The sequence below is a fragment of the Apis laboriosa genome, unplaced genomic scaffold (genome assembly GCF_014066325.1).
Source record: "Apis laboriosa isolate Shangri-la unplaced genomic scaffold, ASM1406632v1 scaffold177_cov149, whole genome shotgun sequence".
Classification (NCBI taxonomy): Eukaryota; Metazoa; Arthropoda; class Insecta; order Hymenoptera; family Apidae; genus Apis; species Apis laboriosa.
In genome coordinates this window covers 283,727-311,227 of record NW_025222169.1, presented here as the reverse complement: position 1 = coordinate 311,227, position 27,501 = coordinate 283,727, and the positions used below count along the sequence as shown (strand labels likewise).

The window sequence follows — 27,501 nt, the reverse complement described above, 5'->3', positions numbered from 1 at the left end:
ATTTTATGAGTAAGAATACGCTTTTATACGCGAATATTCATATAAGTTTAATTTTATCATAAAAATTCTAATCTCCGCAACTCTTTGTAATTTACTTTAATTTAATCTTTCGTAATATTACGTTTTACTCCCTTCCCTGTAAAAGATAACTTTATCCACCTTAATAATCATCCCTTTTACCCATCAATTTTACAATTTCCCTTGTTAAAAAATTCCACCTAGTACCGTAGTTCCAACGCACGTGTTAATTTTCTCTTTTTCAAAAAAAAAAAAAAAAAAAAAANNCAAAAAAAAAAAAAAAAAAAAAAAAAAGAACTCTCTCATCACATGGAAATTAACTTCGACTCGAGATTAAATCTTTGTCGAAAAATAAAATATTAAAAAAATATTCGCCACCAATTGAAAAATCTCAATTCAAACCCGATCCCCGCTTTCGTTCTCCCATTTTATCTCTCGGCTATCTATTTTAAACGTCTTTCAACGAACGATATCCCCGACGGTGACGTAGTCCAGTTGCCACGTTATTAGCAAAGAGAGAAAAGGGTTCGAGGATATGTCTCTCGACCGACTTGTGAATAGCGGGGAGAGAAAGGGTGGAAGGCAACTTAAAACAACGGGTAACGAGAAGTAGCGAGTAATAATTGAGCGAGGCAAGTGTGCCGCGGACCATGACTGAAAGGTGGAGAACGCCGATGTAGATCTACCTGACCGGAATTCGGAAACAGTGACGATGGAAAGTGGGGAGGGTCGAGTAATTCCGGCGACTTCGATTATGGAAGATGGTTCCTCTTCTGGACCGATCGAGCTAGAATTTAGATGTTTCTTGGAATATTAATGCGACCTCACGCGCATTTCCTTCGACCTGGATTCGACGAGTCGACGAGAAATTAAATTGTTTTAATGTTGAACGTGTTTTTGTTGCAGGAACAAGCAGTGGACACAGAAGGATTTGGAAATTGTTTATTCGATGAAGAGGAATTTTTTTTTTTAGTAGAGTCATATCTTATGTTATGATTTTCTTTGATTTATTTGAATATCGTTGGATGGGAATTGGATCGAGAGGAATATAAATTATTATGATTAATAAATGTTTTTTTTATTTATTAGAGTAAAAGTTTTTTAATACACATTTGTTTAAAGTGTTTGAGAAGTATATTTTTGGTTAAGTTTTGATACGATATATATATATATAATATTGAAAAGAATCTTTTATTTTACAATTTATACGTATCGTCGCGTAGAGAATGATTGAAGATTAAGAGAAAATTGTAGGTTAGAGAATTGTGCACGAACAATTATCACACAATTTTACAATATTACTTTTGGAATAAGACAATCAATTGATCTGTATATTTGTAAAATTCATTTATAAATCTTTACTCGTTTCAATGATCAATCTTATTTCCGTTTTTACAAACTGATAACTTGTAAAATTTTGTTGGTAATATCACGATCGATGTGGTGAACGAACGAAAAGTAAACGCATTATCTTATCGAAAATATAAAATAATCGAACGAAGCGATCGTTAAAAAATGAAATCTTTCTCATCTCGTATTTCCAAACAAATAAATGCTCGATTTCTTATACCGGTAATAATTCAACGCAAAATACTCTCTTCCCACTAGTGTCAATAAAAAGAAACAAAAACAAAAAAAGGACGGAGGAGAAAAAATTCACCACCCATTTCCCCCAATCAATATTACCAATCAACTTTATCTCTACCATCTAAAACTAACAATTTTGAAAATCCTTAAGAAAACGTGGCGAAACATTTTCCATGCCGATACTTGGATCCAAATATGGGAGGAAAAGGAAAGGGAAAGAAAGGAAAAAAAATTGGCACGAAATGCTCGTGTCGAAGGTTAAATTTAAAGAACTAATAGAGGGAAGGATTACGCCATTGGCCAGCAACGTTTCCAAAGTTGCCCGTTTGGCGGCGATATGGGCGAACCGATTCGGGATCGTGGGCAACGATTCCTCGTTAGCGATCGATGCGAATCAGGCTGCGAGACGACGTCCACGTGTGGAAAGTGGCTCGGTTTCGAAGGTGACACGCTCGGATGCTGAGAAATGTCCCAGAATAACCTGCTTCAAGGATACAACTGTGAGTAAACCGCACGAGAAAAGCATGGGGAATCGAGCCGATCCCTCCTTCCTCCGTACATTTCCTTTATCCTCGTCCTACTCCTTTATTCCTCTCCGATTTCTCTCCAACTCCATGGATTCGATCGCGTTCCCGTCCTCTTAAATAACGGCCGATATCGACCGGTCGCGATCTGTCGCCTGTCCGTCCCGTGAAAAATGAGCTGTGATAATGGCGGCTTTCGTTTATTTGCCACCAGCCACCGGAAAAAAAAAGGCGAGGACCGTGGATGTCGGACTTCTGCCGATCCCTCCGCTTTTTGACAGTCTTTTCTCTTCTCCTCGTTGTCGGGAACAAAGCCTCGCCTCCTTAATGGCCGATGGCCCTCCGCCTCCTTTTTTTCATCTTCGTACGCGTCTGCTCGCGTAATCGCGGCCGTTTTTCTTCGCGATGCCCGACGAGGAAAGGATTGTGAATTTTTTACGCGATCTATTAACTTGTATACGCTTGTATACTGGGGGATCGGGAGGGATCGGTTTCGTATCCCTTTGCATCTGGAAACAGGAGTTGACAGGAGTGATCGTGCGCCGCCTCGAATATACGTACGTATAATTTATTTTACGTGTTGAGAAAATGGTGGAGGGTGTCGTGGGTGTTGGCAGATTTAATCCTTCGATCGTCGCTCCGAACTTGTGTCCGAGAATACTTTTTCCAATTTTTACGGTGAACAATTTTACGTGTGGGCAGCTTCAACTGTGTCTACGTATGGGATTAATTTTTTCCAGGATAGTTTTTTTTTTTTTTTTTTTTTTAATTCGCAAATGTTAAACACAAGCGAGCAAGATTTCAAGTAGAAATTCGAATTATTGGGATTATTATTCCGTGGGGGTTTTTTTTCTTTTTTTTTTCTTTTTTTTTTTTTCAACTGCGAAAAGCTTGAACGGTTACAGGGGAGAACGAGGTAGAAATTTGATTGTCGCGATTATTTCGCGAAAGGATACGTGTATCTTTCTCATTTTCTTTCAAAATTTTTGTTTCAAAATATTTTCCAGCTCCAATAATTTTTCCTCATTTCCATTTGCAAACGTATACGTTACCTTTGGTTTCTAGAATTTTACAAGTTATCGCAGTTTGTTAACAATTTATTATTTATTATTTACAATTTGTTAACGATTCGATTTCTTCGTCTCTCTCTCTCTTGAATATACATCGTACATAGTGTATAGGTTTACGATAGAAGACAGATAGAAGTGGAACGAGTGAGTCGTACGGGTGATGTATCGTGGAATATTGGTGCGGTCGGAAGCAACATTGTCTCAGGCTCTGGTGGACGGAACGTTCGACGAAAGCGTTACATTGTTTCAAAAGGCACCTGTATCGCTAGTTCCATTTAAATCAGTGTCACTCAACTGGCGGATCATCATTTCGTTGGAATAACATTTCATATTCGTACAATGAAAACCGGTTTTCAATCTCTGCTGTCGCGATAATTCTCGCGATTCGGAGTTTTGACGAAATATTTCTAAATTGGAATTATTCGTTTGTCATCAAGTTGAAAATGAATTTTTTCTTCAATAATAGTATCGATAAAAAATTAATAATATGATGCGATCAATGATGCATGGAGAATGGAAAAATTTATTATTATTTATTCGTTAGAATTATTCTTTTTAATCCTAAGTTTTGAAATTGTTCATTGATTATTAAAAAAAAAAAATGTTGAATGAATATATAATAAAATATATAATAATGGATAATAGAAATGATGGAAAAATTCGTATCACGTTTTAATAAGATCATTCTCTTCGTCGAAACTCGTTGTAACTTTTAACTATCGTTGAGTTATTAAAGAACGTTTTTATAGGAAAGAAAATTCGAATATCGATCAATCTTTGTTGCAACTGGTGGTGGAGCTATCGTGATTTCATCGAAATCCAAAAAAGAAATATGTGCCTTGAAACTCTCAAGCTTCTAGTCAATATAACATAAGTAACACGATTTATTCATTCGTAGCTATTATAAATTCTTTTAGTTGGACACGATCTAATTTCACAAAGAGCATACAGAAAACGGTAAAGTAACAGCAGTTGCAGCAGGCAATTCTTTACTAAATTAAAAAAAAAAAAAAAAAGAAAAAGAAAAAAAAAGTTAAAAAATAGAAATAAAAAAAGGAAAAAAAATGAAGAAAGAGAGAGAGAGAGAGAGAAGAATTATTTTGTCACGAGAGGTATTAGAGTGCAAGAATATCGTGCTCCTTTTTCCCGGAGAAAGAATCTTAAAAGTTTTTCTACTAAAAAACATATGCTCGATTCTTCTTCTTAATCCTCGATTCTCAAGAGTTTCAACGGAGAAAGGATACCGTCTCTAAAATATTAGTTGTTCAACGATCTTCCAATTCCAGGAAAATTGTTTAAAAAAATAATCATAATAATCTGTTTCCATATTGAAACATTTTTAAAACTTGAAATTAATCTTCCTCACGATAATCAAAATTAATTAACGTGATATCGATGTATAATTTTAACATCGAATTATAATTTTAATATGAAAGAATAATAAATAAAGTAAGTAAGATTATTCAAAGATATCTTTTTTTTGAAAACGGTATTATTCAATTTTTTAGGGGAGACCCAGTACGAGGATTCGCAGGTGCAATTCACTCGTCCTATCCCGGATGAAGTCATCAGGTGAGTTTAAACAATTGGTATGAACTTTACAATTGCGTTCACGTAAGATTTTGGATTTGTTTGTAAAAATAAAATAATAAAAAAAAAGGAATCGAATTAAAATTAAATACGTTTATCGATACAGAAGAAAATGTTATATTTTATTATTAGAAATTTTGTTTCGTTAATAGTAAAAATTGGAATAAATATTTTACGTTTTATTTTAGCGTTTATGAAGTTTACGTGAAAGAGGAAACTGCAGGTTCTGAAGGGAGGAACGATGTCACCGTCGTACCGAGTTTGCCGTCCACAAATGATCATCAATTAATTCAGGTAATTATGAATGGTGAATTGACAATTAACTTTCCTTTATTAACTGTAATTATTAATAACGTGTCACATGCGTATGCGTATGCAATTTTCTACATCATAAATATTTTGTACAAAGGTTCGGTTTAATTTGTTTCCAGGGTGATTGCATGAACCTAAATGTGGCTATAGATTCTGAAGTAATTAACATTGACGGTGCTGTGACAAAGTTTCTCGGGAAAGATGCTTTCAAATATAAAGTAAAAAATTAAAAATTACTTTTCCTTCTTTCTTTCTTTCTTTCATTCTTTCTCGTTCTTTCCTCCCTCCTCCCCTCTTTCTTTTTTACCAGATTATAAGATATAATTGAAAAATGTATATTCTTTTTACAGATTCTCGATCAAAATGTTAATTCGTCCAACGACAACGTTATGGTGTACTCGCATCCAGTTGTCGAAGGACCTTCATCGTCTTCCACTCGACTGATCGATAAAGATGATCCAAGATCGAAACTTCATTTCGTGAAATATTTGAAGCGAGATGGAAAGACGTTGAAAATCTGGGAATGCGGAATTTGTTAGTAATTTACATTTTGAAAATTTTCAACAATTCCAAATTTTAAAAATTCAAAAGTTGCGAAGGTTCCAAAATTTAAAAAATGCGTAAACAATTCGTTTATTTTTAAAAATTCACAAGATAAAAAAAAAAAAAAAGAAAGGAAAGATTTGAAAAACAAAAAATGTGAAACTTGCGAGAATCGGTTGAAAGTTTGACATTCGATCCAGGTTCGAAGGAGTTCCGGCATCAGTACACGTTGATGAGGCATTTGCCAACGCACACCGACGAGAGAAACTTTAAATGCGAGGCTTGCGGCAAAGCTTTCCGGCAGTTGTCGACTCTGAGCCAGCACAAGGCGATACACAGCGACGCCAGGCCATACGTTTGTGAATTTTGTAAGAAAACTTTCAACAGGTACTACCAAAATCAAATTCTATGATACAAAACTTCCTTTCTTTCCTTTCACTTAATATTTATCAATATTTTATTCTTTCTTCTCTTTCTCTACTAGCGTGATTTTAAGTTTCGTTTGAAACCTTTTCTTCTTTTTTCTTTTTTTTTTTTTTTTTTTTTTTTTTTTAACGAATTTCGTTTCATATAGAAATCGAGACGACAATTTTTAGCAGGGGAGAAAAATGATGACACGAGGCGCGTGCGAGCATCATTAGCGTTTTGAATCGCGTGGAAATTGCGCGATTGTGCGCGAGAACGGAAAGAAAATTTTAACGAGCGTCGGATACGTCGGTCTTTTTATAAATTAATCTTCGTGGAGCAATGCTTTTTAAATGAGTCCCCCTCCCTCCCCTCGGGTATGATGTAGCGATGATTTTAATTGAAACAGTTTCGATTGCGAACGGATTATATAAAACTTTTTTTGCGAACGGACAATTGATTCGATTAAGAAATCCTGCGGATATTATGTATATTCCCGTATCTATGTAAATTGAAAAATTATACTCCGATGAATTTAAATTTTAATTTAAACTTGATTTTTCCATTTATGCTGTTCATGATATCCTCGTTTATTTAATTAATGATATTTTTCCAGAGTGTCTACACTGATTTCACACCGGAAAACCCATTCGGAACACAAACCACATAAGTGTCAGGTTTGTGGGAAAGGATTTCATCAAAAAGGTAATTATCAATCTGTTATCGCTCCGAATGTACGAGTTTCTTCAGAATTATATTCAGAATACGAACAATTTCGATCGAATCGAGGAGACGAATAATTTAATAAATTATCTATCGATCCGTTCTCCAAATCATATTACACTTGAATATCATGCAAATGAATAACTTTTTCCGATCGATTAAACTCAACAACAACAACAACAACAACAACAACAAGAACAACAACAACAATTCTGAAACAGCTTGTACAAAGAGTAAGTAGGCTTTGCACGCAGGTAATGTAACCGGCAACAGTTAAATACCGTTCCGTTGTCAGGCAATTTGAGGAACCACGTGTTTACCCACACGAACGAGAGGCCGTACAAATGCGAGCTTTGTGGCAAAGGGTTCAATCAAATGTCGAATTTGGTCTGCCACAAGGTCAAAGCTCATGCACACGCGGAGAAAATGCAGCACGTGTGCGGAATCTGCGGCAAAGAGTTCCCGCGCCGATTCTCTTTGAGATCGCACGAAGAGTACAAGCATGGGATAAAGTATCGACATCCGGCCGGTGTGCAGACCGGAATCAACGATCCGAACGTCATAAGAAAGTAGGTAGACGTCGCGATGGGATCGAGCGATTCTTAATACGTCCCTCGATAGACGGCAACCCGTCCATTTTCTATTTTGCGCCCAATGAATGCAACCTGAATGCCCGATGCTCCTTTCCTCCGAACGTTCTTCCCTTTCTTTGTTCTTCTTTCTTCGTAAATCGATCTTCCCCTTTCTTCTCCCATTTTCCTTCTTTTTTTATCTTATAGTATTGGATCCCTGATTGGAATTTTTATTACTTTTTCCTCACACTTGAATAAGCAATAGGCTTCTTGGTGCCAATTTGAGCAGTAGATGGTGGTTCGAAACCCGGCGGTCTTATATAATGGATAGTTGGAGCCTCGTTCGGATTAGCAAAGTTTCTCGAATCCACCTATCTTAACTAACTTGAACAAGGCTTTTGCATCACGGTTTAATGAAATTAATGAAATACTAACTGTTCAATAATTATCTGGATTGTTTAAGCCAGATCAGTATTGTACTATACACACGGTGTGAACGTTCCAAATTTTTCTATTTTAATCCGTTCAACAATTGAAAATGAAATTTCAGCAAGAACGTGAGGATCGTGCAGCTGCCCAACGGAGATCGAAATCAAACTATCGAAGTCAGGGACAAGGATCCTTTGATGTGTGTTAGTAATTCAATTAAGTAACGAGAATTACAAGTTGCACGATATATCAAATATATATATATATAATAAATTCGTTAAAAATATGTTTTATTTAACAGTCAGATGTGATGGAATCGGTGGTGATAGATAAAATCGACACGAAGGCGATGGAAATGGCATTGATCGAGGGACAAACGCCATTCGCTTTGTTCAAACCAGCCAAAGGAATTCCTGTCCTGGTGAAAGTCTCTCCAACTGGGACTCATAAAAATGTAATGAATTTTTCAATTTTTAATTGGAAAACGAATTTTACGAATTACCTTTTTATTCCTATTTATTTTTATCTTTCTATTCGTGAATTTTTAGATCTTGACACCTGCCACTGCTGAAGATTTACGCATGGCGGGCAAGATGAGCCTAAGTCCGACGATTACCGCTGATCCCGACAGGATTAAAGCGGTACAAGTGAAGGTACCAGTGGTAGCCACGGTTATCCAGAGCATTGACTCTGATGGAAAAATGAATTTCATTGTCGAACCGCCTGGACCTGAGAACGAACACGGTATACAAACAAATTTATCATAGTATTTATTAGCTTTATATTAAAATTTTTACAATTATTATAATTAGAAGAATATTACTTTTTATTTCTAAGGATATATCGTTCCTTCTTTCTAAATAATTTCGATTACAGAATAAAAAAAAAAAAAGAATTTACCAAAAGTAAGTGTTATGATAAACGGAGAATAGCCAAAGCGGGCAATGGTAATTTCGAGGCGTTACGTTTTGGAAAAGGAGGATTTTCTAACGCGCCGTTGCCCACCTATAATTGGCTCGTTAAAGTAGCGATGTTTTTCAAAGTATCGGCAACGATATGGCGTTTATTTGGTGCATTTGGTGTCGACAGAGAGCTTGGTCACGGCATTGGATTCTCAGTTCACGTACACCGAGCCGGCCAGAAACGAGCCAGATCGCCAGAATGGCCCTGTTGTGTCCTCGGCGATGGAGGATTGCAACGAGCTGCTGGAACTGGCCGCCCAGGGTGGAATACAGTTCGTGCGCGCGACAGAGGACGGTCGTTACGAGGTGATGAATCATTCATCATCGATACCGAAGATTTTTCAGATTTTATCATATATATATATATACTTCTATGTATAATGAAATCCGATTTTTCGTGAAAGATTTTTATACATCGGCCACGATTTATCGATTATTTTACTCTTTCATCATGTATATTTTAATCTAGATAATTTTAATAGTTTTATGATCGAATTTTTGACTTAAAAGAGATCTCAAATACGGTTATGGAATATGATGAAGAGTATTTTAAGTTTATAATTTCTTTGAAGAATGAAGAATTTTAATAACACGATTAATTAGAGACAAATCTCGACATTTAGACACAAAAATCTGTTGCGTGCATACGAAAAGTCACAAGAAATATTCAAAGTAGAGTCATCATCCTTCGAAGAACGAAACGAGTCTCTATTCAAGCTTCTCTATTCAATCGTGTTTAAAAATATTTATTTTTTATATTTTATTTTTTATATTTATTTATTTTAAAATATTTATTTATAAAAATACTTATTTCGCACAAAAATTCTCAATCTATGTTAAACACAATGATAGGAATGAAAAATCGTCGAAAAAATTCGATTCGATGATCAAGAATTTTTGTGATCGTTAATAATTTGAAAGCGTTGAATTGTGCAACGTCGAGATTTTCATCTAAAGAAACAAATTACATGGTCTGAAGTTGGAAATTGTTATCCGTTTGTTAATTATTATTTCCCGCGATGATGACAGGTGATGACGAACAGCGAGGCTCGCGATCTGATGGCACAGAATTCACACGACGTGACCATTCTTGAGGGTGAGGAAGCGGATGCGATCAATGTTGTGAATATGCGCGGCAACGGGGAAGTTATTATCGGGGATTCCGATAATCAGATCATGGTGCTCGATTCCGCATCGACGCAGAAATCTATGCCGATGGACGGCATTGAGATCCTGGAGGACAAGGATATCCGGATATTGGACAGCAAAAGCCTCGACGACCGTTTCGTGGATGGCATTAGCTTCCTCTCGCAATCGAAGATCGACGATCTGATTTTGGGTCCGAAACCTTTGTCCATCGATGGTGGTGTGACTGTCAACGACCACGAGGACGAGGGTGAGCTTTGTCCAAATTTTTTTTTAAATCCTCTTTTTAATCTCCTAAGCTATTTGCCTATTTTCCCTTTGCGAAAAATTTCTTTGAATTTTGTTTTTCGCAGCCATAGGGGTGCCTTCGAGTCAACAAGAGTTGACGAACATCCTCAGCCACAGAAGCGATATTTCGACGCTGTCGACCACATCTCAGCCCTCGATATCGTCCCTGTTAATGAAAAATCATCCACCCTTGTCGATTTTGAACGATACGCTTCCGTATCTGAAAAGCAACACCAGCTTAGCCGAAGATCTAAATATTCTAGGTAGTTCGACGATGGACGATCATCATTCCGTGTACGAGTCCAAGATAAAATTACCTTCCGTTTTTGACGATCCTGAACCAGACACTGGTCTGATACCCATCAATCAATCGGATATGAAGATACTCGGATCGGCAACTTCGAATAAGGTAAAATTTTCATATGTATTGCGTTGTTTAATATTTTTTTTTTAAACTGTTGTCTAATTAAAATAAATATGTTTAATAGCTTTTGATCTTAATGAATAGATGATTTCCATATTTTTGAATTTCACAGGTCCTTGGCGGCAAGACAAATTGTCTACCGCCATCGAAATTGTTCCCCGGCCTGAACGAGGTGAAGATCCTGGGTCCGAAGAACCACAGCCAAGAGATCATGACTTCGCAGTATCAGGATATAAAGTTACTCAGCCCTTACGAACAGTTTTTGAAGAACACCGCCTCGAACACGAACGGGTGCGACAGCGGCGGAGTGAACACTTCCGGTGGGTGTAGGAAGGAGGTGAAGATCCTGGGTAAGAAGTTGGGAACTGGCATTATCACCAGCACCGAGGAGGGCAACGTTGTGGAAGTCATCGAGGAGAAAACTAAGCTCGTAAGAGATGCCACGATTACCTTCAATTCGGCTCGTTCGCCAATTGTCGTGTCGCACTTTATAATATTCATAAAAATCTGGAATTTGTCGGAATTGAAGTTTCAAATATTTTCATATCGAATTGCCATCTTTTTTCTTTTCTTTTCATTTAGATTTCCGATCTTTTGTCGCAAGATTATCAAACTCGAAATCGAATCGACAAATTCGAGTCGTTTTGAGAATTGTTTTTGAGAAAATTAAATAAGCAAGGATATTGAATATTAAATTTTTTTATATTACAGATGATGGACGGTCCAGGTCTTTGCAACCCCACTGACAACACGGTGATCTCATCTCCGCGTCTCGACAGGCAGATCACGGAGAATGGAGGGCCAGACAGCTTCTTGCTCCAAGTAAAGAAATACGAGTACGCTTACGATTAACAGACCGCTGAAACAGAGAATCTTTTCCACGATCCATGCAGGCATGTAGCCCGTGCGACTCAGATTTCCTGAATTTCGAGAACCGTTTGAAGGACACGTCGCCGGCCGGCCATTTTGAGCGAACCCAGAAGGATTCCAGGGATAGTTTCAGCTCTACCAGCGGTCTTCCCGATCTCGATTGAAAGAAGAAATCGGGAACAGTCCACTCTGTTCACACTTCTCCTTGGCTCTCCTCCGTTGAAATTATCCAAGCTCGACGAGTGGAAAGGAAAAAAGAAAAAAAAGGGAAAAAAAAAAAAAAAGAAATGTCGCCACGAGATCTTTAAATGGCTGTGAAGGATGGATGTGATTATTATAATTGATATGAAACTAGAAAATTAACGTCTCGATGTTGTTCGTTCGTCGAATTTCGTTCTCAGACACTCGCGATCTAGTAGCGAACGGATGTGCATTTATTTTTTTTTCGATTTTTATTTCAGGATTTCCCTTAACCGATCCTTAAAACTAGTTTCGAATTCTTGTGAATTTTATTCCGAACGTCTTATATAATGTTAGTTCCAGAGGGTTATTCTCGATATATAGTTTGCGCCCCGATTTTTCTTCTGCTTCGTTTCACGGTGTTTTTTAGGTTGACTCGCGAAACGAGTAAATTTTAGCACGAGAAAATTTGCGAGGAAGACACCGGAATGCTTTTAATCGATCGTATCCTAGGAGAAAAAAGAAAAAAAGAAAAAAAGAAGAGAGAGAGAGAGAGAGAGAGAGAGAGAGAGAAAGAGAGAGAGAGAAAGAGAGAGAGAGAGAGAGAGAAAGGGAAAATCCCGCGAACGTTCGCGACGAATTTATAAATTTAAAGAGAACGCTAGCGTTAGAACTAATATATTTATTTTTTTAATCTTAGAATATTTATATACGCGACGAGCAACGATTTCGTTGATATTTGCCTAGACTTTTGATAAGAATGAAACATGGACAAGAAGAAGAAGAAGAAGAAGAAGAAGAAGAAGAAGAAGAAAATCACAAGGAAAACGAGAGGGGATGGAAAATATTAATGAATGGTCGGTAAGGAATTTTTTTTTTTTAGGAGATTGTTGTAGCATGCGTGGGGGGGGGGGGAGGGGGGGTGGGTTAATTTAAAATCGAGGTTCGTAATTTTATGAGGAATGCTAATGATTTTACTCACGGATGAGAAAGTTGTATTTTTGCGCGGCATCCAGGCCGACAGCTTGTAAATTTTAATTCGCGTGCACGTGCTCGCGTCCCATGTTCAAATACGCATTGTTCATTTTCCGGGTTTCTATTTTAACGTGGCCGATTACATTGTATAAATTCGAATAGTATTTTATATTTGAATTTCGAGGTTGGAGAATAAAATTATATGCAGAAAATTAACTATTGTTGTACGGTTTATTCGTATCGTCCGGTTGATTCGATCGTCAACAAACAAATTGGCGAATTTATTTAATTTCTTTGTATATACATATATATATATATATATATATATATATATATATATATACGTTCTTCCATTCAAAATACGTTTAGTTATGTTAAAAGGGATAGAATTTCAAAAGAAAGAGAAAAATAGATTTTAATATTTTTAAATAGATTGAACAATAATATATACTTTTTATTGCTCGTTTAAATATTCTTAGAATAATAATAAATAAATCTAAAATGATCTTAAATTATCTTGAACTTCATCTCTATTATATTCTCATTTCGATTTACTTTTAATCATTTATATTGTTCCTTTCAAAACTTGTTCATTTTATTTGAAAACAATAATACATTAAAAAATTCAATTCAAAAGAAACATATCTCTTGGATCTCTTCATTCCATCAATCTTCGCATAACAAATTAGACATTCAAAAAAAAAATCTTACTTCTTAATATCAAAATAATCGAAACCATTCGTTTCAAAGAAATCTTTCCTCAAAAGATATTCGCACGCGAAATATTCTTCCCTTTTATCAGACGGAGATACTTTACACCAAGTCGTGGTCGTTGATCCGACACAACACGTGTCACTGTCGCTTTCCACTTTCCACGCGTATCGGTCTCGCGATATATATCACGATTTTTCCTCCGCCAAACCGAAAAGATCGGTGGATTCGATAAAATTTACTCAACAGAATGTGACGTTCGCCACGTGAATTCGCAACGGCCTTCATTTCCGGTTCTTGGTCGCACCAACGACGACTCACGCGTGTCTGGAATCGAGTTGGGTTAGGATTCTCAGGGATTCAGACAAAGAAAAGTATCACGGGAAAATTTCTAACGCGATCCGAACAGCTCTCTCTGCTGTCTCTCCTTTATACCGTCCCATTGACGCCAACATCGAAACGTATGAGGATTTCGTTCCCCTGTTCAGGATGGATTTAATAGGATCCGGAAACGAAATTAATTGCGGCGTAATTGGAATGAAATTTTCTATCGAAAACTTTTTCTATCGGGAACCTCTCGATGTTATTTTAAATATTTGCCTTTCTTTTTTTTATCGGTCGAAAACGAAGAGTGACGGACGAACGATGCAATGTCGAGATTTTAAATTACTAATAATTAAGTTGATTTTTCTTGATTAAAAATTTCCATTTAACATTTTTTTCTTTCATTTTTTTTTAAGACCTCTTAAGATATTTCAAGTTCTAAGTCCGTAAGGGACGAAACATAAGGTTAGTATACAACAGATTGATTCTTTACAAATTCCCTTCTTCGAAATAACGATTCAAACTGGAAAAAAATATTCAATATTCCTTTTTTTATTTTTCATTACAATGCAAGCAATACAAACAGAGAGAATATTTCTACGACACCCAAATTGCACAACAAAAAAAAAAAAAAAAAAAAAAAAAGAAAACTTCCAACACCATGAGTTACCGTAGATAAACTTCACTTCCGGCAACTTTCCACCCCTGAATGCGCACGTCTCTTTGACGAATCAAGGAGAGGGGAGGGGAGGGTTCGACCGTGAGTCGATTCGAAAAAACTTTTATCCGCCAAAATTGTGCGACGACATTGGATAACGCCATTGACTTCTTCGTTTCGCCTCGCTTTTTCCGCCTTTGCGAGCTGTTCTCGCGTGTTCGCTCGCGCGCGCGCGCCGAGGGGCGGCACGGAAGGAAGATCGAATTTGCGAAATGGCTGTGTACGAGGGTTGAATTTCTGACGAGGTAATTCGCGGGGGTTGAAGCGGTCCGCCGTGTCGAAGAAGGGGAAAAAGTTGTAAGGGTGAGAAATTCGAAGTGAATTCCATCGAAATAGGTGGGTCGACGATTTACTTCGTTACAGGGTTGACAAGTTGTCACCCCTTTCTTTTGGAGAGCATGCACGTTCGAAATGATTCGTGCGCGTGTCTTTCGACGAGAAACGACAGGGTGAGTAGTTTTTACTTACAGATATTATGACGAGAAATTTCGTATGTTTTTTTTTTTTTTTTTTTTGAAAGATATTATAGGATGATTCGTACCGTGAAGAAGTGTACTACCAGTCAAGAGAGAGACTGCATGAATGTAAAAAGTGCTGTTACGCACTGGTCGTTGCTTCGAGTATACTGGGTGAGTTATTTTTATTTACATGTAGATTTTATACGTTGCACAGGTTTCTTTTGAAGGTACAGGGTGAAGAAGTGTATTACCAAGAAGAAGAGAATCACTGCGTAAGAAAGGTATTATTATCGCTGTGTATATTACGCGTGCCTTGGTACGAGGTAAGCTATTTTTATTCACAATTGGATCTTATGTATTCGTGATTTTCTTGAAAGGTACGTAGGAAGTTCTTCGTGAAGAAGGTGTGTAAGAAAGATATTGTCGTGGTTTCTTATTCTGATTGATTCCGCGCGGGGAAAAAAAATTGTGCACAAGTCTCCTTATCGAAAACGTGTAACGACGCGTTAAATATGTTGCTCCCGGTTGGAATTCGAGTAGGAATTAAATAGAATAGTTTGAATAACGAAATTGACGAAACTTAATTACGAGGCTCTGCCTTCGATGCAAATTGCTTTTGCACGACATTTGTGCCCGTTTCAAAATGGTCCAGTTTCGAAAGTCGACCTCGTCACGATACTAAAATTATTTTCCCTTTATTACGCGCTCGTCATTCAATTATTACTCAACACGGCATCTAATTGTCGTTCGTTACGCAATTTTTTTCGAAACCAGTTGCGAATTTTCATCCATTTAAATTACGCTCGTCGTTTCAATTATCCTCGAAAAATTAAATCGTATCGTGGAAAAAAAAAAGTTAACACGTACGATAAATCCTGAGAGAGACAAGCTCGTTAAAGGGGTAGTTTTACAAATTTCATATTTCAAATTAAATTGCGCAATTATTTATATATTTATCGGCTACGATAAACCAAAAGTATAGATTGTATAGATATTCTTTAAAAAGAATTTAGACAAAAGATTATTATCCCTATTTTGATTTTTTATTATTTTACACCGTCGAGAAATTAATTTTTCCTATTTATGGAACAAAATCATTCGTTTGAACGGCAAAACAACGGCGCATTTGCATGCAATCTGATTCCCGTCGATGCATGTCGCGTTAATCAGGTTACACGAATTAAGTTGCCCTCAATTATTTAACATTCATCGGCCGATCGATCGACCTTGTTTCTGACCGGCCGGTCCCGTCACGCCGTCATTAACATATTTGCCAACGATATTCACAAACAATAACTCGATATTCTCTTTCGTCCAAATCCAATCAAACTCGGGCGACGCTCTCGTTAGACTCCCGATCCCATTACCCTTCTTCTAACGAGGGATAGAAATACGCCCGTTTCTTTTCGCGCTCGATCGGTAAAAAATTAACGAAAAGCTATTATCGACGGAGAGGAGAAGGGAAAATAAGACCGATGAATAAAAAAAAGAGGAATAAAAAGGGATAAGAAGAGAGTGATTAAGTGTGGAAGGAGGTGGGAAAGAGAGGGGCGAAAAAAAAAAAGAAGAACAACGCGGTTTTCCAGGACGGGAAAAAAGAAAAGAAAGGAGAATTCGTCGGTAAGAAACTGTACGCTAATTAAGGCTGTTTCATCAGAGATTCCCTTTTTCGAGGGGTCGAGGCTTTTAAATAAATTATTCCGCGTTAAAAGCCTCTTCGCACTTCCTTGGATAATCCATGGGTTCGTTTCGTCTTGGTACTTGCACTCCAGGGAGAATTCCCGCGGATGGGATACGATCTAAGCCTTCTAATTGTAGGTGTATCATAATGCATCGCGAGTTGTCTCTCGGTGAATTACATTCTGGTTCGATTAAACGGGAAGAATTGGTCATTTGTATGGCTTAGCAACCATAGTAGTCTTTTTAGAGAAAGAAATTTATTTTCAGGGAATCCAATTTGATAATGAGAGATAATGAAAGAAATTAAGTTAAAATGTATTTGTTAATATCTTTCAAATAGATATTACTTTCTTCCAATTTATATTTTTGTTTTTCGTAAAGTTATTATCTCGAATATTCTTAGTAACGTTATTTTTGTAATATCACAATTGAAATTTAAAATAGAAAAATTAGGAACATAGATTTTTTTTAAATTTCTAAATTTATTTTCGTATTAATAAAATCCCTCGTTAGTGATCATCTCATTTGGGACAAAGCCTTGCAAAAAATACCAAAAGTTTCTAAAATTGATAGAAATATACAATTGTGATTCAGAATTATTAAATTGAATTATAATAAATTTCACAAAAAGTTTATTGTTAATAGTGTTGTGAATATATTATAGATGATTACTTTGATGCACAATACGATTTAAATTTCCTTCATTATCGTGGCCTAAAGAAAACGTGGACGTTTTAGAAATTGGTATTTCCACCGGCATTCCAGGACTTCGAATTCGTTGTCCTTGGTCCTCCGTGAAACGGCAACCGCGTCGCCTTTGAAGCCAATATTCTCCCTCTGTGCGCCTCTTAGCGTTAAGTTTCCTCGACAAGGCTAGTGGTTAAGTGGATGTTTCTCGGGACGTCGGGTGCATTTTTAAATAATTCAACGCAAAAGAGACGGGAAAGGTGAGAACTTTCTTGAATTTCCCTGCCCAGAGAAAGGGATCGAGTGAAATTTCTTTTGCTATCTTCTTCTCAAATACCAAGTCTGAAAAATTATTTCGGCTGAAATTCCTCTCTCATGAAAACCGCAAAAGAGAAAATTTTGATTCCATCATCCTTACGTTATCCAAGCCCTTCTTTCTCTTTAAAAAAGCTTTAAAAAAAAATTCTTCTTTCGCGAAAAAAGAAATTGGAACTCCATAATAAAAAAAAAAAATTATATCTATTATAATTTTCCCTCTTCTCAAATAAAACTCGTGAAAGATTTCTGATGGCAGACGGAAGAGAAAGTGGATAGATTTGTATATTTAGCAAAAGGAGCGAGAGTATGGAATGGCAGGGGGTGTAAATATTAGAAGAGCACAAATCAGACACGGGGAATAGGTAAAAATAAAATCGTGGTTTGCCCCCTCCGTGTAAAACGTAACGTAAAGGGATATCGGTTGACGAGATGGATGAAAAGCTCACGGAACGACGGTATTGTTGCTCGTAGAATTGTAGATTACTTTTACGATTCACGAGCCGCGCGGTTAAAGTAACAGAAACAGTACGGGTGTACCGTTAACCGTTATGTTCGTACATAAATATAAAACGAGTCCTCCGTAGCCGAGTCGACTATCAAGTAGTAAGGATGGATGCCAAGTCGATCGGGAAAATATTGCGCCCTGTACCGGATTCAGTGTTGCGAATAAATTTAGCCACGGATGTTTTATTATTTCGTGCCATCGATAAATACACCACATTCCCTCTGTTTTTCTTTTTCTCTCTTTCTTTCTTTCTTTCTTTCTTTCTTTCTTTCTTTCTTTCTTTCTCTCTTTCTCTTTTTCTCTCTTTCCTTTTTTTTTTTAACGAATGAAATTATCTCTTCTATACGACAAATAATATTGGAAATAGGAAAAGATCGATGGGGAAAAAATAATCGGATTAAATATAAAATATTTAGGAGAGGAATTTAGGAGAGGAAATTATGGAGAGAAAATTTGTTCATTTTAAAATGGGAGAAGAGTTATAAGATTCTTCTACGGTTTTATCTTTTTTTCAATTATTTGTATTTCTTTGATATTTCATCTCCCCGAACTGAACAATTTTCGCAAATTTACGTTTAGAATATTTCCCGATATTTCTATCTAAAATGCGAACAAACAAACAAACAAACAAAAAAAAAAAATAGAGAATATACCGAATGAAATGGGATTGCACGAAGAGTAACTAGTTTTTTAAATGACCTGCGCAAATTTCGATCTAAACGAGACCAGATTCAAAGTGATTCTACCGGTCAATTATAGAAACACTCAACGAGCAATAACGAATCCCAGTCCACAGGCAATTTTCCCCGACGATTGTCAATTATCGCGTTTGTTCCGCCATTCTCTCATTTAAAATCACACTTTCAACCGTTCGACGAATATATACGAATATATACATATCATTTTCCAGGAATCAAGAAAAAGAATGCGCTGTATATCGGGTGTATCAATAGTTGAAATCATCGCGCTGACGCAAGGATTTTATTTCTCTCTCTCTCTCTCTCTCTCTCTCTCTCTCTCTCTCTCTCTCTCTCTCTCTTTTTCCCCTTATTCTTTCTTTTAATAAATTCGAAGAGAAGAGATACGAAGGACCCGCGGCATCCCTGCGGGAAGGTTATTTAGATTTATTCGCGAATTCTCGAGCCGACGATATTTTCCCCGAGTGCACGTGCCAATACCAATAGGCGGAGTGGTTAATACCGTCTGGCCTGGCATCTATCCTTGCTACTTGATAGTCAGCTTCCATTCGAATGCTTCGTCTTATACCACCGGCCTATACAGTAATCCTAACTCTCATCCGCTTTTTTCGATCCCTGTATCGGCGGCTTTCCCTGTATCGCCTCGAACGATACAAATGTCGATCGTGTTCCAAGAATTTCGTTTAACCCCACTTTTCGTTATTCCGTAGCAACATTTATCCCGAAATTGTTCGAAAATTATATTACATCTCCAATTCTCTATAAATTTATCTAATGGAATAGTGCATTAGTTTTAATTACACAGAATGGAATATCGCGCGGTTATTTCGATAGAAGGATTATACATGTTGATGCCACGATATATATTCGTAATTTTTCTCTCTTTCTGTGGATAAATAATGGCAATTACGCACGAATATAGAAAACAAGACTTTTTAAATCTCGAAATTGGCGAATTATTGGACTCATAATTAACAAGTTTCATCTTCATCTGCAAATCAGCAATATTTTCCATCGACACGAATAATTTTCACTAATAAAATAATAAAATGATCGTCGAAATTTCCTTCTCTCTCTCTCTCTCTCTCTTTTTCTTTCTCCCCCCTCCTCCCTGTCACAAATTAAAAAAATGATTAATCATTCGATTATCTCGATCGAAAATTTTTCCCCGATCCGCTCCTTTTAACATGGTGTTTCATTCATTTTCGAATATCGCGAAATGGAATTGGAAAATGGCCTCACCGCGATCAGATAAGGGACGCGATCGATGCGCGCGAAATGAACAGTTTCTTTGACGCGCTTAACGTTTAATATTCATATTTCAATTTCACGATAGAGCGTCCATTCCACGGGCAAAGTTTCTTCGTCGATCCTCCCTCCGTTCGGCTGACCGCAGGAATTTCTTGTTACACACCGACCGAATCATAGAAAGGGAGAGAGAATAAGGGAGGGAGAAAGAGAGAGAGAGAGAGAGAGAGAGAAAGATTTCCTACTGACGACAGCAAACTCGATTTTGCGGAATATCCGGATATTCCACGGTTTTATCGATGCGTCGGCTACGCGTCACGGTAATGCTGGAACTATCGCGGCCCACTGTGCAAGTTAGGTAATTTTCAATAATTGAAATTGGTTCTTGGACAGAGGTCATTATTAGGTCACGTTCTCGCTAATCTTTCTGGGGAATCGTTAACGAAAATGAAGAAATTTTTATTGTACATGGATTTTTATTATCTATTATTAAATTGGTGTTTTTTTGATAAATTTTTTTAAGAAGGAAGGATTGCTCTTTCTTTGACGTAAATTATTATGTTGGGATAATAATTAAATAGTATTATTTGGCTTTTATATGAATTTCTCGTATTCTTTGAATTAGATTATCAGATAGACACGAAAGTTAATGTCATTGAATGTTTATCTAACTTCATCCAATGAAAATAATTAGTATATCTCAAACTAGAATTAATCGCAGGTGAAAATGTTTCAAGTGTAGTCTTTACATTATACACACACACAAAAGAAAATTTAAATATATTATTTTCCATGAAATATTCATTACAAGAAACTTTCAATGATAGAAACTTCTTCTAGAAAGAGGGTCCTTAGATAGGGCAGTAGAGTCGTGGAATCCTTTGGTGTTCCCTTTTGTGCCGGACACCCGATATATCACGATGACTCTACGCGAGCACGCCTTTACGAGCGGTGCAAAAAATTTATAACCCCAAGATGGAATTGAATTTCCGGTCGGCGCCGGCCGAATACTGATTACGCCGCACTTTATACACCTTGCCTCTCCCCTCCCCTTTTTGCGGCCTTAATCGTCTGGCACGATTGTGCAACGCTGACTTCCGTCTACGTTGGTTTTGCGACGTCTCGTTGCTCATCTCACCCTAACGAACGAAGTCCTCCGATGACGACAGGTTGTTAACCTGATTCCGATTTTATCTTGAAAAATACAACCTCCCTTATTCGAAACGAAAAAGAATATTCGATTCTCTCGAGGATTTTTAATTTGGCGATGTTGATACGTTTGTCGAGAGTACTCTATTCTTATTCAGAATAATCAAATTTTAATGAATCTATATATAATCCAATGAAAAATAGATATGAAGAACATCTTTCTTGATAACATTGCGATCTCTTCACAATTGTATCAACCTTTGACCGCACAATTATGATAAAAAGTTGGAACTGAACAATTCACTTTTTCACCTTGTATAGCCATAATTTTTTCGCCAGGGCGTAACAATTAACGCAACGCGAACCATAAAAAAAAACAAAAAAAAAAAAAAAAAAGAACTAATGGAACGTTACTCTCATTTCTCTGTAAGATACAAAATGATCGATGTCAGAATCAACGCGTTCAATTCATTTAACAAAGGTTCCATTCCGCGGCGATCCATCAATAACGGAAACGTGACACGATATCATCCAGTTATCACGCGAGTCACTTAAATCTAGAAAACATTCACAACGTCGCGATACCTTCCATTAAAAATCCCCAAGCCTGAAGGGGGGAGGAGAGGGTCCGCTAATAATTCTAACGGACGAGAATGATGGTTGGCAGAGGGGGAGAGAGGAGGGAGGGAGATTGGGTAGATTTCGGCCCGACAAAATGAATTTTCATTATTAAGTATCGGGGTTAATCCGAAAATACGGCCGTGTAACGGGTGAGCGATGAAAAATTCGAATTATTCCGGGACGATTATGGTCCCTGGTTGTTTCCATTCTCCCCCCCCCCGGCTTGCCATTATCGCGATTACAACGAACCAGGCTTGTTCCACCCTTCTTACATCGAGCCGAGTTTAAATCGGAGGATCTGTATTAACGGCGATGTAGCATGACGCATCAAAAATGAAATCCACCCCCTGTGGCTAGTTCAATTACTAATTAGTTAATGAACGAAGCGCTTTATTAATTAACCTCAAGCGTATCCCGGCTTGGTTCTTTACTAATAATAATGGAAAGTATCGCGCTGCTTGTTCCTGTTTTTCCTTGTGTGTGTGTGTGTAATCCGTGAGGCATGATTAATAATAAGAGAGCCGGGGCGAGATTGTTGTTTAATATCGATATTATGTACGAGAATGGTAGAAATTTTCGAATATCGATAATTTTTAATACGTTAATAATTGTAATATCTTGATTAATATGATAACGCGGCGAATAAGGAAGTAGTTAAAGAGAGATGATATATACTCGAATAATTTATTAATTAGTCTCTATTTTAGTTATTTTATATGATGATAAATTTACAAGGAGTGAGGTATTTTTTTTTTTTAGAAAACTATTTTCAGAATCTCGAACGACGAATTCATCACGTTCTACGTGGAATAGAGTTTTTTAGATAGAATAAAATTAATCAAAATCGTGTCTTGCATTTTTAAATTCGAACAGATATCGCGTCTTTATTTTTTAAATAACTGGTGAAATTTAAACAATCGATGATACTCCTGTCCAGATGGAATGAGCGAAGCATGGAAGATCCTTGGCTGGCTATTACTCGGCGAAATGACCAATATCGGCTAGTCGTATCATCGATTCACGGACTCGTTGCTATTTTATTGCGGATCATCGAACGACGAAAATTGCCTCACGGCCAATGATGAATTATGGAGAAGAGCTCGGGAAGGAGGCCTTTAAAAGGCTCGAGCCATTGATTGTGCGATGACGTTGAGAAAGACGCGTAATATTCTCGGTGTTGAACGGATGTAGAAATATTCGCGTAAATTATGTAAACCGTTGGGATTGGGATCAAGCTATTGCCATCTGGTATAGCATGTATGAAATTATTTTCAGGGAACGTTCGAATAATGTTAGTGGTTTGCGAGAGAAACGGATGAAAGGAGACTCGTAACATTTTTATTAGATTTTTATAACACGATCCAATGTTTAAAAATGTAGAATTTTATTCTAAATTTTATTAAATATTATTCGAGAATGTTGGAGAATGGAATCCAGAAAGTTCAGAATTTGGGATGGAAAATCCGAAGTATCAAATTTAGCAAATGATTGAGATCCAGAATATAGGGTTTACAAATTCTGATACTATTAACATTTAGTATATGTACATACATGTATATGTGTTATCGAGTTTGAATTAATAACGATAATCTGTAGGCTACGCGTAGACCGCCAGATGTTGAGTTTAATAAGTCAAATTAAATTGGATTAAGAAGGATCGTACCATTCGCGCGATGCCCGAGAATTTTGAGTATTATATTAAGAATTTTCCGTGAGTCCGTGTCGGAACAGCTGTGAACTGGTTTAGGTACATCACCGATATAGAACCGGAAGTGAAACGAGCCAGTACTCTTACCAGTTTCAATACTCTTCATTCTTAATTAATCTTAATCCTCTTTACCGTAATTTTTCCAACAATGCGTAAAAATATTATTATCAATTATGTCGTATTTTTCTTCTTTCATATTCACGTGTTTTCACGTGTTTTCACGATGGTCTGTCGCAATGTTTGCTAGTCTTTGCTTCTTCTCTAATACCTCTAATACTTTGAACTTCTTCAGACTTCGCTCTATCCCTTCGTGTCTCACTTCTTGACTTTTCCACTCTTCTTCCATCCTGTCGCTCGTTTCCAAAGCGTATCAAAGTTTCCACTTGTCGCCTTGATTTCTCGTTCTCGTTACATTAATTTTTGTCGTTCTTGTTCTCGACTCTCTGCCTGTTGTCTTTCCTTCGATTGAATCGAAACATTCAGTTTTTTATATCAAAAACGAAACGAGCGATTCATTGACTTGATTATTTTGATCTAAAAAATTAATTTTGCAACACTAAACCGCCATTAAGATCACAAGAAAGAACATTTTTTGCAAATAATAAAATAAATATAGTGTCTAAAATTTTTAAAAGATTACACGTCTATAGATATAATAATAACAGTCGAATCACTGTATAACAACGTTCCAAAAAACGTTAAGAAATAATCGGCTTGAAAAATAAATGGTTGGAAATCACTGGCCTCGATCGTAGAATACGTATTACACCATTCGATCGTATCGATCAGATGAGAAATCCAAGCCAATACTACGCGTAACCGCAATAATGTATCCACGAGATTATTGCCTCGTATCTCGACCCTGTGGATAATGTCAGCCACGTTTTGACGACGCGCTTTATTGCCGACTCTTCCGACTTAATCGCGGTCAAACCCTTAATTCTTCTCTTCTTTTTTCCTGCGTAGAGTAGACACGATTTTATAAACAACGCGAACAATATTACTTCATATCGTTTCGATGCGATTATATTATTTTAACACGAACATACGTTTGATATTGTTTTGACGAATCTGGTTTGGGTTTTATAAAGTGTATAATTTAGATAGGAATAAAAGTATAGGATTTCATAGTAAGAGGAAAAGAACGTTCATCGTTTTGAAGATTGTTCTCGAATAGAAATGTAATAGAATATCGATTTTCTATTTTTTTTTTTAAAGAAAAATACTTTGTCAATCTTGGAATACATTCAAATCTTAAAGAATAATTTTTATAATCTTATATTTTATAGTCTTTTAATAAGAACTCTGAAGATAATAAAAATGATCAAGTGTACAACTCGTACACTTATACTTTTTCTCACATTGAAGTGCAAAGGATCTTAATAAACTTCGATCCCACAAAATAGCGAAAATGGCTTCTCGTTCGAAGATTCGATGAAATCCTCTCCGCTCAGACGAATAATTTCCGATCCGCAAACATTTCGGCAAACGATTCCACGTCGAAAATCGTGTCTCCAATTACTCAATAGGGGAGCAATTTCGTGGGGAGGGGGGCTATAATGACGTAAAGCGGGGAAATAATTTCCTGGCTTATCGGCCGACCAGAGGATGGATTACTCATCGGGCGGGCGTAGTGAGTAGCTGAGCGAAAGAGTTATGGATCTGATCAGATTCCGGTCCATTTCACCGGCTTCCACCGCGAGCCGCTGTATTCTGTCTCTGGCCGTATGGTAATGTTATTCGTAAATGCGTATGCGCCCGGCCGGATCTTGTTATGGGCAGCGTATTCGATCCCTGCCCTTCCGGATGGCAAGATTCGTCGAAGTTGGACCTTCACTTTTTCTCGTACGTTTATTTATATTAATTGGAGCGTTATTAAGTTTTTTTTCGTCGTTTACATATTTGGAAGCAATTTCAAATTTCGATTCCTCCGTTGGAGGATTCATTTTATTTATTTTTTTTTTATTTTTCTGGATGGACGATCTTCATCAAAATATTTATTCGTATTGGGAATTAATCGAATCAGTCCACATTTAATCCACGTTGAATTTAATAATTAATTAATAAAGTTGCATCTTCGTTTTGATAAATAATAATAATTTTAGTTGTATAGGAATATTTTCTATTGACGTAAGGTCAATATGGTATGGTATGGTAATTCGTAATACGGTCGATTGGATCTTGTTGTGGGTTCAGCAGCATTTCGATCCCAACCTTCCGGATGGCAAGATTTGTTGAAGTCGTCGAATTCTATCGGCCTGCTTTTTGTCAGACCATTTATTTATCGCCACTTGTTCCAAATGTTGGCCACGCCACGTTTGCGGCGCGTTTAATCCTCATTTGCAATTTCGATTTACTCCCCTGGAGTAAATCGAAAGATCTCCACTCTCCAACTCTCGATTCGATTTTTGTTTTTTCTCCTTTTTTCTTTTTTTAAAGAAATTTTATAACAGAGAGAAAAGTTTCGAGGAATTATCTTGAATTTTTGCGGTAAAATTCGATAAGATGAGATATCTTTACTCCGCGAAATTATTAATGTCGATTTAATTATAATTTCAATTTCCAATTTAATTAATTTCTTTGATTTAATTTCTAGATTTATAAAAATCGAAAGCTTTCGATTATTATCCTTATTTCCCTCGGTTGTGGTATACATTAAAAATTGAATTATTGTTTAATCTTTTTTGCATCACCAAGATTTAACTCGATCTTCCATCGATTTCCATTACTTGATATCGAAAAAAAAAAAAACGATGAACTCAGTTCCCCAGCGAAAATAGATTGCGTTAAGATTACGGATTTTCTCTTAAAAAGAAAAAAAGCACATCATTCGTAATTCATTCCTACTTGACTTTCTCCTTTACGCCCATTATAGAGATATCCTCCAGTTTCCTCTTTATCCCCTTCTATCTGGAACAAAAACTTTCCAACGAATTTCGAAAGTTGCGGTGAGCAATGCCCAACCGTTGCTGAATTCTTCACCATCTCGAAACGTGTCGCGACAAACTTGGTATATAAAATATTTCTTTTCTTCCCGACTCTTGTGATCGAGAAATTATCGATGAACGCGGTCGACGATAAAGGGAGAGAGGGAGAGAGAGAGAGAGAGGGAACAAGAGGAAGAGTGACGAAGGGGGAAATAAAATTGAAAATAAAGAAAGGAAACGGGGGAGGAAAAAAGGTGGATAAAGCAAATTCACGTGGGAAAAGGGGAGGTGAAAGCGAGGCCAGGAGAGTGGGAGAGGTTGCTTGGTACACCACGCGCATCGGATAAATTTTCAATCGGACAAATTCTGAAAGAGCGGTCTCCCCCCCTCCCCTATTTCTGCCACCGAACAAGTTTAAAAATCGATGCAGTCTCGAGTAACTCCTGCCACCTATTTCTCTTCCTTCCGCGTTCTCCGCTGAATAGAGGGTATATGGATGTACGTATGTATGATTGGATACGCGAACTTGGCGAGATTCAAGCTTTCCTCTGTTCTTGTTAACCTCTGTTTCTTGTTTTGAAAAAAATCAACTGTGAAAGTCTCAGCAAGAATTAATAATTCCGTGCAATATTATGCTTACTAAATTTTTATTATTTATTAACCTTCTTGATAATAATCAATTTTCCCAAATTCAGGATAGAAATTCGATTGCACGGTAAAAATTCGTTTGTTCGTAGGATTGATATGAAAAATTATTGAGAAGCAGGAAGCATAGAAACGTTATTTCCTATAAAACGTGGTCTTCCTAACGATTACGCGATATAATATTTTACGATAATATTTTATTGTGAACCGATATTCAACGATAACCGGATCGTTTTGCAGCTTCACGGAATATCGTTGTTCCAGGGTTTAAATTAAAAGAAAATTTTTCGGCGTAAATCTTATTTCCGTGTAGCGTGGGATATTGGGATGGTTCGACGGTTGAAAATTTCGAATGCGGCCCACGTAGACGCTAAAACGCCCCCCCATGATTCAATTCGCATCAGCCATCCCCCGGTATTCTCCCCTTCCTTCGCATCTACGAGCGCGAGTTTTGCCAGAACCTCGCCAGGACATCTTGAAGCGTGT

The 27,501-nt window shown here is 36.9% G+C and overlaps 1 protein-coding gene across 1 annotated transcript; it reads left to right on the top strand.

Annotated features, from left to right (window-relative positions):
* Window positions 1-2,071: 2,071 nt before the first annotated feature.
* On the top strand, window positions 2,072-12,466 carry LOC122711621. Its single transcript, XM_043930592.1, has 17 exons — window positions 2,072-2,105; window positions 4,708-4,771; window positions 4,978-5,083; window positions 5,221-5,319; window positions 5,452-5,635; window positions 5,845-6,031; window positions 6,666-6,754; window positions 7,068-7,341; window positions 7,895-7,976; window positions 8,075-8,227; window positions 8,322-8,517; window positions 8,863-9,041; window positions 9,765-10,131; window positions 10,235-10,578; window positions 10,706-11,023; window positions 11,305-11,415; window positions 11,487-12,466. Exons 1-17 carry the CDS (start codon window positions 2,072-2,074, stop codon window positions 11,625-11,627), a joined length of 2,928 nt encoding a protein of 975 aa, XP_043786527.1. The 3' UTR covers window positions 11,628-12,466.
* Window positions 12,467-27,501: the final 15,035 nt, after the last annotated feature.

Excerpts from the sequence above, each read along its gene's own strand:
- LOC122711621 (XM_043930592.1), top strand. The coding sequence starts at position 2,072 with ATGTCCCAGAATAACCTGCTTCAAGGATACAACT. Across the intron at positions 2,106-4,707 it reads CCTGCTTCAAGGATACAACT|GGGAGACCCAGTACGAGGAT; the intron begins GTGAGTAAACCG and ends TCAATTTTTTAG. Across the intron at positions 5,084-5,220 it reads ATGATCATCAATTAATTCAG|GGTGATTGCATGAACCTAAA; the intron begins GTAATTATGAAT and ends ATTTGTTTCCAG.